This window comes from Pan troglodytes, chromosome 7, assembly GCF_028858775.2.
Source record: "Pan troglodytes isolate AG18354 chromosome 7, NHGRI_mPanTro3-v2.0_pri, whole genome shotgun sequence".
NCBI lineage: Eukaryota > Metazoa > Chordata > Mammalia > Primates > Hominidae > Pan > Pan troglodytes.
The window spans coordinates 51,136,934-51,149,657 of record NC_072405.2 but is presented as its reverse complement, the minus strand read 5'-3'; the positions used below and the strand labels follow the sequence as shown (position 1 = coordinate 51,149,657).

Sequence of the window (12,724 nt, the reverse complement as noted above, 5' to 3'; positions counted from 1 at the left end):
GTGAAAATTGCTGCAGCAGTTCGCTATTTGCAACACAGCACACGGAAATCACAGCAATGGAGAGCCCTTCAGAAAAGCTTCTGGGGAGGGACAGCCTGGTGGCTCAACTCCTGTAATCCCAACCCATTGGGAGGTCGAGATGGGAGGATCCCTTGAGCTCGAGTTCCAGACTGACCTGGGCAACGTGGGGAGACAACGCCTCTATTTATTAAAAAAATTACATATATATATATATACACACACACACACACACATACACACACACATATACATACACACACACACATATATATATACATACATATATATAAAACGCTTCTGCGTTGGCAATTGAGATGATTTGGCGAGTGTGTCTTTTTTCATTGCTAAAAATCTGTCACGTTGGCTCTCACAGAAACTTGTGATACCTGAAGACACAGGTAATGGGATAAAGATTAGCATTCTGGGAAAAGGTTCCACAATTTTATTAATCATACACCATCTGTGTCCGCCCTTTTAAAGAAATGGGCGCAATCAGCCAACGACCTCGGCTTTACACCTGTTCTCCAAGAGGCCCTAGTTGTTCCCTACTGTAAGCTGCCCCAGAAAAGGTCCGCATCAATTAACCCACGGGAACAGCCCGGGGCTGGAGGATGCCCCAGGAATCCGGCCTCCCGCCGCGCCTCCTCCCCCCCACAAGCAGTTCCTTCCTGCCTGCCGGAAGCTCAGGGCTCCGCCCACTTCGGCATCTCTGAAGCCACCGCCGGAAACACCTGGCCTCAGCCAATAGTTAGCTTCCCAGGAAACGTTACCTCTGACCTCGGGGCTAATCAGAGACAGTGGGACGCACCCCTCGCGAGAGGTGAGGTTGAAGCTGCCTCCGCCATCTTGGAGATGGGAGACGGGCGATGGCTGTGGTCCTTCTGCTAAGGCAAACAACAAAACGGGCACACTAGTCACCCCCGAGGGAGGCCACCATCACTGTAACTGTTGGCTAAAGCTACAAAAGAAGCGAGGGAATCCAACCGAGCGCAGCGACACTGAGAACAACTTCCCCTGCCTTCTGCGGCGGCAGAAGTGAAGTGCCTGAGGACCGGAAGGATGGTGCAGTCCTGCTCCGCCTACGGCTGCAAGAACCGCTACGACAAGGACAAGCCCGTTTCTTTCCACAAGTGAGGACCCTGCGCGCCTCGCGGGGCCGGTCTCAGCCGGGGTGGGGGCGCGCGGCCGGCGGAGCCGGGGGCGGAGCCAGGCGCGTGTCCGCGCGAGGGACGGGTGGGGTCCGGGGCCGGCCTTGCCGGGCGTTTCCCACCGCGTCCCGCTGGGAACCGCCGCCCGATCGCGCGTTCTCGGCGCGCGTCGCCGCGGCAGCCGTTTCTCGCGCTCCTGGAACAGGCCCTGGTTGCAGGCTTCGCTCACGGCCTGGGTTGACGCGTTCGGAGCCCACGGGCGATGCCTAGGGTGGCGCGGGTTTTGCCACCACCAGGGTCACAGAGCAGCCAGGTGTTTTAATATGGTCTTAAGGGGTAAATTTAAAATAGAAACAAAGGCCTTTAAACGAAGAAATCACTACTTTTCGCCCTTGCCGTGGATGGGAGGCCAGCATCGTAGCAATTAAGGGTTTTTTGGCTGGGAAATCAGGGAGAATTTTTGCCCTCAATCTCTAGGAACTAAGCTTTAAGGACCCTGTATTTTGGAGAAAGCTTCAGGTACTGCCGAGATAAATCGTTATCTTTTCAGCACACAATAATGATAATATGGACAGTTACAACATGGATCATAATAAAATGACTCACACGGATCTTTATTTATTATGGCATTACCTGTGCATAGAGGAAGCTCTTTCGAAAGAAACTGCCCCACAGCTTTCAGAGCTGTCTTATCCAGTAGGTAGCACAGTTAAGAGTGATAGGATCAAAAATATTCTCTTGAAAATAGGAAAAAAGTGCAGAGTTGCAATTACTTATGATAAACGCTTGTAAAATGTGACATAACATTTTCATTCAGCTGAATTTGTTTACAAATTTTAATTACATTTATGTTAAGTTTTCTTTGCAAGAATTCCTGACAACTATACGCAGATGATAGGTAAGAAATCAGATCCAGGGGTAAACTATACAGATTAGCCATAGGTAATTAGCTAATTATCTTTTATAATTAGGTAAATAATTACAAAAGCAAAATGTTAAATATCTTTTCAGTTAATTTATTTTTTTGCTGTGGGGCCATCTGTGTTTACCAGGGGCGTGTCCATGCATTTTTTAAATATGTTTGATATCATGTGAGATGGACCCTATAGAAATAAGAGTGTGTAGAACATAGGTCTCCAGAGTAATAATGTTACCCCTTGGAGAAGGGGCTAGAACACTTAGAGGATTCGGTTCAGGATATCCTAATATTATCTCTTGATTTAATTGGAATTTCTGTAAACATGTTCTTTCTAAATGTAGGGAAAGGTCAGGTGATGGTTACAGGATTACATGCGCAGCTCCCCACCCACATTTCTGATGGCTTGGCAGAAGGAATCTAAAATTATGGAAAATGTTTCATTGGCACTGGAAACTAGTTTAAAGAGGGTATTCACACGTCGGAAATAACTGTTTTTGTCGAGGCACGATGGCTCATGCCTGTAATTCCCAGCACTTGGGGAGGCCAAGGTGGGCGGATCACCTGACGTCAGGAGTTCGAGACCAGCCTGGCCAACATGGCAAAATCCCATCTCTACTAAAAATACAAAATACAGGCGTACGCCTGTAATCTTAGCTACTTGGGAGGCTGAGGTAGGGGAATCGCTTGAACCTGGGATATGGAGGTTGCAGTGAGCTGAGATCTTGCCCTGCACTCCAGCTTGGGTAACAGAGTGAGACTCCATCTCAAAAAAAAAAAAAAAAAAAAGATACAACTGTTTCTGCTAGATGTTAAGCAGATATGGATTGAATCAAAAGAAGGGCTAACCTGCATCTTATCCCTTATCTAAAATAGCAGGTTTAGGGAGAGTAGATGGGAAAGATCTTAAGAGAATCTCACAAACAGCTGTAAATTTGTCGTCCTTGAGCCAGGAGGCCCTAGGTACTGAATTTTACCAGCAAATGCTACCATAGTTTATACTTACAGAGCCAGGAGGCCATAGGTACTGAATTTTACCAGCAAATGCTACCCTAGTTTATACTTATAGAGACCGTTCCAGCTGAGATTTTCTTTCTTTTTTTTTTTTTTTTTGAGATGGAGTCTTGCTCTGTCACCAGGCTAGAGTGCAGTGGCACGATCTCAGCTCACTGCAACCTCTGCCTCCCGAGTTCAAGCGATTCTCCTGCCTCAGCCTCCCGAGTAGCTGGGACTACAGGTGTGCACCACCACGCCCAGCTAATTTTTGTATTTTTAGTAGAGACAGGGTTTCACCATGTTGGCCAGGATGGTCTCCATACTTCGACCTCCTGATCCGCCCTCCTCAGCCTCCCAAAGTGTTGGGATTACAGGCCTGATTACAGGCCACGCCCAGCCCCAGCTGAGATTTTCTAGGAGTACCACTTCTCCCACCCTCTACATAGTGGCAGCGGAGAGTGCTATGTCGTACAAAGAAAAGGGACTGTCATAAAGATCTCTTACTAGCAGAGTCAGGCTCTAGCATATCGTACATGGAAGAGAGACTGTGAAACATAAATTTGAAATTCCCTTCCCTTTTTCTTTCTAATCCCCCCAGTTTACCAAATTCTTAACTTGGAAGAGTAAAATTACCACAATAAATGTAAACTCTCACTATCCCCGTTTACCTGGGCCTAATGGACATCCCAGTTGATTAGAAAATAAATTCTTTCATTATTATCTGCCTTTAATTCAAATTTAGCCTATTCATATTTGTCAGACTGATGCTAAGAGAACTAGAAGCCCCTTTTTCCCAGTACACAGATACAAATGTGCAATCTTTGTCTCTCTGTGCAGCACACGGAAAATTACTGGTAAAAAATATGAATACAGGTTATTTTTTTCTTTTTGAGACGGTATGGCTCTGTCACCCAGGCTGGAGTGCAGTGGAACGATCTCAGCTCACTGCAGCCTTGACCTCCCAGGCTCGAGCAGTCCTTCCACCTCAGTCTCAGCCTCCTGAGTACCTGGGCACATACCACCATGCCCAGCTAATTTTTGTGTTTTTTGTAGAGACAGGGTTTTGCCGTGTTGCCCAGGCTAGTCTCGAACTCTTGGACTTAAGTAGTCCCTCGGACAGTGGCCTCCCAAGTGCTGGGATTACAGGCATGAGCCGTGGGCACATTTACTCTATAGTATGTATTTTACTTGAATCTTTTGGTGAACTCAGTATAAAAAGTTAAACGTTAATGAATGAGGGCCAGGCGCAGTGGCTCACGCATGTAATTTGAGCACTTTGGGAGGCCAAGGCGGGCAGATCACAAAGTCAAGAAATCGAATCCATCCTGGCCAACATGGTGAAAGCCCATCTCTACTAAAAGTACAAAACTTAGCTGGGCGTGGTGGTGCACGCCTGAGTCCCAGCTACTTGGGAGGCTGAGGCAGGAGAATCGCTTGAACCCGGGAGGCGGAGACGCAGTGAGCCGAGATTGCACCACTGCACTCCAGCCTAACAACAGAGCAAGACGGCGTCTCAAAAAAATTTTTAAAAAAATTAATAAATGAGATAAATAGATAACTAGAGCTAATCTTTAATCCAATAGGATAATACAATTGTAACATCTTTAATACCAATGTAAGATATTTCCTAAGCTGGAAAGTTTGGGTGCCTTTATTTATTTAAAAAATCAGGACAGATAATTGAATTATGCCTTCTTCTTAGGTTTCCTCTTACTCGACCCAGTCTTTGTAAAGAATGGGAGGCAGCTGTCAGAAGAAAAAACTTTAAACCCACCAAGTATAGCAGTATTTGTTCAGAGCACTTTACTCCAGACTGCTTTAAGAGAGAGTGCAACAACAAGTTACTGAAAGAGAATGCTGTGCCCACAATATTTCTTTGTACTGAGCCACATGACAAGGTAATATGCGTTTTAAAATATTGGGTTGCTTTCTGTTTATCAAACTGATGTGTTCATTGATTAAAATGTGGAAAATTGAGTTAGTGTTAAGAGAATAAATGTGCCTGGAACCTTGTAGTTAACAGTGATATACTTCTGAAAACACAAAATGCAGTTTATTAAAGATAAATATCCTCACACTAAGAAACTTAGTCCAGCTTTGTAACTTAGTTAAAAACCACTCCGTACTGCCAGTTATATATTGATAAGTTTTGGGTTTTCTTTATCAGTGACAGTTTAGTTTCAAAGCATTTTTTTCTCGTCGGTGCTTAATATTTAATTAGATCTGATGATTCATTTTGTCTCTTTTTTGCACCGTCCCTCTACTTCAGGTAGAAAAGTTTATTCAAACTGAAACTGTTTTCTCATTTTGGAATGTTTCTATACCACTGATTCCCAAAAAAAGTCAGTATTTCTTAAATTCCACAGATTCTTTTATTATTTATTTATTTATTTATTTTTTGGAGACAAAGTCTCTGTTGCCCAGGCTGGAGTGCAGTGACATGATCTTGGCTCACTGCAACCTCCGCCTCCTGGTTTCAAGCAATTCTCTTGCCTCAGCCTCCCAAGTAGCTGGGATTATAGGCGTGCACCACCACATCTGGCTAATTTTTGTATTTTTAGCAGAGACAGGGTTTCACCATGTTGGCCAGGCTGGTCTCAAACTCCTGACCTCAGGTGATCCGCCCACCTCTTCCTCACAAAAGTACTAGGATTATAGGCATGAGCCACTGCGCCTGGTCAGTCCACAGATTCTTTTAAACTGTTTTTAGTTACTAAATTCAAACATACTTTGTATTTTTGTTTTAGAAAGAAGATCTTCTGGAGCCACAGGAACAGCTTCCCCCACCTCCTTTACCGCCTCCTGTTTCCCAGGTTGATGCTGCTATTGGATTACTAATGCCGCCTCTTCAGACCCCTGTTAATCTCTCAGTTTTCTGTGACCACAACTATACTGTGGAGGATACAATGCACCAGCGGAAAAGGATTCATCAGCTAGAACAGCAAGTTGAAAAACTCAGAAAGAAGCTCAAGACCGCACAGCAGCGATGCAGAAGGCAAGAACGGCAGCTTGAAAAATTAAAGGAGGTTGTTCACTTCCAGAAAGAGAAAGATGACGTATCAGAAAGAGGTTATGTGATTCTACCAAATGACTACTTTGAAATAGTTGAAGTACCAGCATAAAAAAATGAAATGTGTATTGATTTCTAATGGGGCAATACCACATATCCTCCTCTAGCCTGTAAAGGAGTTTCATTTAAAAAAATAACATTTGATTACTTATATAAAAACAGTTCAGAATATTTTTTTAAAAAAAATTCTATATATACTGTAAAATTATAAATTTTTTTGTTTGTAATTTCAGGTTTTTTACATTTTAACAAAATATTTTAAAAGTTATAAACTAACCTCAGACCTCTAATGTAAGTTGGTTTCAAGATTGGGGATTTTGGGGGTTTTCTTTAGTATTTATAGAAATAATGTAAAAATAAAAAGTAAAGAGAATGAGAACAGTGTGGTAAAAGGGTGATTTCAGTTTAAAACTTAAAATTAGTACTGTTTTATTGAGAGAATTTAGTTATATTTTAAATCAGAAGTATGGGTCAGATCATGGGACATAACTTCTTAGAATATATATATACATATGTACATATTCTCATATGTAAAGTCACAAGGTTCATTTATCTTTCTGAATCAGTTATCAAAGATAAATTGGCAAGTCAGTACTTAAGAAAAAAGATTTGATTATCATCACAGCAGAAAAAAGTCATTGCATATCTGATCAATAACTTCAGATTCTAAGAGTGGATTTTTTTTTTTTACATGGGCTCCTATTTTTTCCCCTACTGTCTTGCATTATAAAATTAGAAGTGTATTTTCAGTGGAAGAAACATTCTTCAATAAATAAAGTAAGGCATTGTCATCAATGAAGTAATTAAAACTGGGACCTGATCTATGATATGCTTTTTTCTTTCATTACACCCTAGCTGAAGGACATCCAGTTCCCCAGCTGTAGTTATGTATCTGCCCTCAAGTCTCTGACAAATATGCTGTGTTAGTAGAGTTTGATTTGTATCATATGATAATCTTGCACTTGACTGAGTTGGGACAAGGCTTCACATAAAAAATTATTTCTTCACTTTTAACACAAGTTAGAAATTATATCCCATTTAGTTAAATGCGTGATTTATATTCAGAACAACCTACTATGTAGCGTTTATTTTACTGAATGTGGAGATTTAAACACTGAGGTTTCTGTTCAAACTGTGAGTTCTGTTCTTTGTGAGAAATTTTACATATATTGGAAGTGAAAATATGTTCTGAGTAAACAAATATTGCTGTGGGAGTTATCTTTTTAGATTTAGAATAACTGTTCCAATGATAATTATTACTTTTATATTTCAAAGTACACTAAGATCGTTGAAGAGCAATAGAACCTTTAAGACAGTATTAAAGGTGTGAAACAATGGCATTCAAAGTGTCTTTTGTAGAACTGGTTTTCATTGTAGTTCACTGCCATGCTGCCAGTGGATAGCACTGTGATTCATGCATATTTGATGTTTTATGAACCAGTATCTCAAAAATAGAAATAATGATTAGAAGATTACTTGAAGTTGGGCGGGGCGCCATGGCTCACGCCTGTAATCCCAGCACTTTGGGAGGCCGAGGTGGATGGATCACAAGGTCAGGAGTTCAAGACCAGCCTGGCCAATATGGTGAAACCCCGTCTCTACTAAAAATACAAAAACTAGCTGGGCATGGTGGCGAGTGCCTGTAGTCCCAGCTACTTGGGAGGCTGAGGCAGGAGAATTGCCTGAACCCGGGAGGTGGAGGTTGCAGTGAGCTGAGATTGCGCCACTACACTCCAGCCTGGGCAATAAAGCGAGACCCCGTCACAAAAAAAAAAAAAAAAAAAAAAAAAGATTACTTGAAGTTACATAGTCTGATAACATCATTTAGAACTCATGCTGATCAATCAGAAGGCTTTTACAGATTATTCATGGAACTCAAGCTACAAAGTATTCAAGAAGTTTGGTTTTATATGTCATCTTTCTAGCAATTCCTGGAAGTACTCAGGAATATTTAGATTTATTCCTAAATATTTTGAAAAGTATATACCTTCGGCCGGGCACAGTGGCTCATGCCTGTAATCCCAGCACTTTGGGAGGCCAAGGCGGGTGGATCACCAGGGGTCAGGAGTTCAAGACCAGCCTGACCAACATGGAGAAACCCTGTCTCTACTAAAAATACAAAATTAGTCAGGTGTGGTGGCGCATGCCTGTGATCCCAGCTACTTGGGAGGCTGAGGCAGGAGAATCGCTTGAACCTGGGAGGCAGAGGTTGCAGTGAGTGAGGGCGGCGCCATTGCATTCCAGCCTGGGCAACAAGAGCGAAACTCCGATCTCAAAAAAAAAAAAGAAAAGACAAGTATATACCTTCAATCTAAGTACTCTTCTACATAAAAGACAAATTCTGTGTGTGTGTCCCAGAATGAAGAATCCAGGTAAGATTATAAAAATGGAAATCATAATTAGTTAGCATATTAGCATTATTATTTAACCTCAAGCTACTTTCTTTTCATAACAGACATAAATCCCCATTTGGAGAGAACTGAGCAAGCAGCATGTACACCAACTGCTTTCATTTAAATAATTTATCATAGTAAACAAGTTTGAGGTGCAGGTACTTATTTCTGAATTGGCTATTGTATTGTTTATAACATTGCCAAGAAAAGGAGGTCATTTAGGTAAAAATAGGTTCTGTTCAGGCATAGTAAACAGTCTGACATAAACAGGGACAAAGACTAAATTTTTTTTTTTTTTTGGAGAAGGAGTCTCGTTCTTGTTGCCCAGGCTGGAGTGCAATGGCGCGATCTGGGCTCACCGCAACGTCTGCCTCCCGGGTTCAGGGGATTCTCCTGCCTCAGCCTCCCGAGTAGCTGGGATTACAGGCATGCGCCACCACGCCCAGCTAATATTGTATTTTTAGTAGAGATGGGGTTTCTCCATGCTGGCCAGGCTGGTCTTGAACTCCCGACCTCAGGTGACCAGCCTGCCTTGGCCTCCCAAAGTGTTGGGAATACAGGCATGAGCCACCGCGCCCAGGCGGTCTCAATCTTTTAATACTGCCTTATAATGCAAATATAAAGGTCACCTGAATTGCTACTTGGCTTGAATTAGCACATTCCAATTGAAGTTTTAAGTTTTTAAAAACTAATTTAAATGTTTACTAGTTGTATACAAGTGTACTAAAAATAATTCTGTTGCTGCAAAACTTTGTACTTGGAAATCCAAGTACATGAGGGGATTTTTTTTCTTTCAACTATAATTTATGTGATCCCTTTCTTAGAATTATAACAATAATGGTGATGGCAAATGAAAGTTTCACATGATACGGGCTCTTTAGCTTGCATTAATATTCCCTGATCATCTTTTAATGCTAAAAAAAAAAAATACATGTGTGGCCAGGCGCGGTGGCTCACACCTGTAATCCCAGCACTTTGGCAGGCAGAGGTGGGCCGATCACCTGAGGTCAGGAGTTTGAGACCAGTCTGGCCAATACGGTGAAACTCCGTCTCTACTAAAAATACAAAAATTAGACGGGCGTGGTGGTGCGCGCCTGTAGTCCCAGATGTGCTCAGGAGGCTGAGGCAGGAGAATTGCTTGAACCTGGGAGGTGGAGGTTGCAGTGAGCCAAGATCACGCCACTGCATTCCAGGCTAGGCGACAGAGCAAGACTCCATCTCAAAAAAAAAAAAAAGAAAAGTATACATGTGTACACATACCCAACACTATAGCTTTTAGAAAGTTGATAGTAAACAACATAATATATTTTAAAATCCATTTGTGTTCCAGAATTTTAAAAAGATAGTCCACCCTGAATAGTATTTAAAGAAAAAGAATAGATTTTCCAGCTGATGGTAACTGGTGTTGCTTGGCATTATGATTTTATATAGTCTTGTGTTTTAAAAGTACAGTCACTCACATGAAAGAAAAATATTGAAGAGCAACAACAGTGCTTTGCAAATAAGCAAAACTATTACACTTAAAAGTAATAGAAAAATTTGCTCAAGGTAATGTTCTCTTATAATTCTGTCTTTTTAAAACTTGGATATAGCTTTATTCTACTGAGATTTTTCTGAATGACAAATATTTTTTAAATTAAAAAGCTGTTGAATTTTTATTCTCTTTAAATTCATGGCATTTTATGTCTTGAGATTATAAAAATTTTATTTTTAAAATATCCTAAAGGATACAAATAAACGTCATTGTTTTAGTTTTTGGTAAAACTGTAGAATACAAACAATAATTTAATAGAAAAATGACTTCCAGAGTGTATTGGCAAGAAAAAAATTTTTTTAAATAACCATTTAAAGTCTCTGCCGGTTGTCCTAAGGGAATATAGCAAATGAAGAAATGATAAGGAAAGTTTACTAAATCTCCATAAGAACATTGAGTCTGTGGCATTTAGGCTACAATCCATTTCTCCCTAACCAAACCCCTGTCCCAACTCAGTGCTATAGAAGCTCTACTCTGAGGCTCCACTCAGTCTTCTTGGATATGGTCAAGAAGATCGTACTCCTTAACTCCCAATCAAGGGCTATGGTATCTTTCAGGGAGGGGCTGGTTGCCAGTATTCTCACGTCCCTCTAGCTTTGTGTTGCAGAGACTAAATTCCAGGAGGGTCCAGCCAAGAGGTCGGGGACTCCCTACACCCAACTTCCACTCTAGGTGGAGGCTTTACCATAAGTATGGCAGGCCAAGACACAGGGCCTTGATCACCCTCTCCATACCTCAGTCAAGATGGATTTTCCATGCCAGAAGTAAGCCAAGAACACCAGAGGCTATTGTCTCAACTGAGCCCATAAAGCAGGCATGTAACTCCCAGAGAGTCAGGCCGCTTTCCTCACTCCTAGCTCCAGAGTGTAATGCCCAACCTTGTTTTTTCCTTATTCACCTGGCCTTGTTTCTCCCTTAGCTAAGAGAACCAGACAAACTCCATCTTGGCTCTTTCACTGGCAGCCCCTTCCTCAAGGACTTAACTTGTGCAAGCTGACTCCCAGCACATCCAAGAATGCAATTAACTGATAAGATACTGTGGCAAGCTATATCCGCAGTCCCCAAAAATTCGTCTGATTGATAACGCCCAAAGCCCCGTGTCTATCACCTTGTAATAGTCTTAAAGCCCCTTCACCTGGAACTGTTTACTTTCCTGTAACCATTTATCCTTTTAACTTTTTTGACTACTTAACTTCTGTAAAATTGTTTTAACTAGACCCCCCCATCCCCTTCCTAAACCAAGATATAAAAGTTAATCACGCCCCTTCCTCGGGGCCGAGAGAATTTTGAGCATTAGCCGTCTCTTGGTCGCCGGCTAATAAAGGACTCTTAATTCATCTCAAAGTGTGGCGTTTTCTCTAACTCGCCTGGGTACAACAAGAGCAATGACTCAGATTTTCCCAAGGGAGATGCAGGTTATAAGAACAGAGAGCTCTGGCTGGGCGTGGTGGCTTACGCCTGTAATCCCAGCACTTTGGGAGGCCGAGGCGGGCGGATCACAAGGTCAGGAGATCAAGACCCTCCTGGCTAACACGGTCAAACCCCATCTCTACTAAAAATACAAAAAATGAGCCAGGCATGGTGGCGGGTTCCTGTAGTCCCAGCTACTCGGGAGGCTGAGGCAGGAGAATGGTGTGAACCCGGGAGGCGGAGCTTGCAGTGAGCCAAGATGGTGCCACTGCACTCCAGCCTGGGCAACAGAGCGAGATTCTGTCTTAAAAAAAAAAAAAGAATAGAGAGCTCTGAAGCTATTTCCAAAGCTATTTCCAAACTGACAATTGGAACACTGTGGGAAAGTTCAACCCTAAGGATGCTATCAAAAACAATGGAGAATTTAGTGGTAAGCAATTAAGAGGAAGTTAGTAGCTCCACAACAACAGCTAAATTGTAGGCTAGTAATTAACCAGAAAGAACCAGAGGAAGAGAGAGCTAAGAAGGGCCCTCCTGGGGTCAGAGGCCAGCACAGTGGCTCACACCTGTAATCCCAGCACTCTGGGGAGCCAAGGAAGGCGGATCACCCGAGGTTGGGAGTTCGAGACCAGCCTGACCAACATGGAGAAACCCTGTCTCTACTAAGAACACAAAATTAGCTGGGCATGGTGGCGCAGGCCTGTAATCCAGCTACTCGGGAGGCTGAGGCAGGAGAATTGCTTGTATCCAGGGTGCGGAGGTTGCAGTGAGCCCAGATCTCGCCATTGCACTCCAGCCTGGGCAACAAGAGCAAAACTTTGTCTCAAGAAAAAAAAAAAAAAGAAGGGCCCTCCTGGGGTCAGATCAGATAACCCCTGCAAAGGGGCCCAAATTTAATAGGATCACACTGTGGAGCAATTCATGCCTTGGGGCATTGTCAAAAACAATAGAGAAATCAACTGGAAATTGGAGGCTTACAGCTGAGTGTGATACCAACAAAAGCAGTTAGCAAAATAAGCAGTCAAAGACAGACCTGCTGAAACTACTGTTATCCCTGGTGACTGTGTATACCTAAGCCTGCACCTTTTAAGGAATGAAATCAGAGACGTCACACTGAAGAAGATATAAACTTAATTAGTGCAGCCAAGTAATGAAATAAAGGAGCAGACAGGGCCAGGCACAGTAGCACATGCCTGAAATCCCAGCACTTTGGGAGGCTGAGGTGAGCAGATTGTT

The 12,724-nt window shown here is 42.5% G+C and overlaps 1 protein-coding gene across 2 annotated transcripts; it reads left to right on the top strand.

Moving 5' to 3' along the window:
* Positions 1 to 402: 402 nt before the first annotated feature.
* THAP1 (THAP domain containing 1) lies at positions 403 to 7,491 on the top strand. 2 transcript variants are annotated; one of them, XM_528123.8, is made up of 3 exons: positions 403 to 1,151; positions 4,784 to 4,979; positions 5,829 to 7,491. In XM_528123.8, exons 1-3 carry the CDS (start codon positions 1,081 to 1,083, stop codon positions 6,201 to 6,203), a joined length of 642 nt encoding a protein of 213 aa, XP_528123.1. In that variant the 5' UTR covers positions 403 to 1,080; the 3' UTR covers positions 6,204 to 7,491. The 2 variants fall into 2 exon arrangements, with proteins under 2 accessions (XP_528123.1, XP_009453558.1); XM_009455283.4 differs by lacking the exon at positions 4,784 to 4,979.
* Positions 7,492 to 12,724: the final 5,233 nt, after the last annotated feature.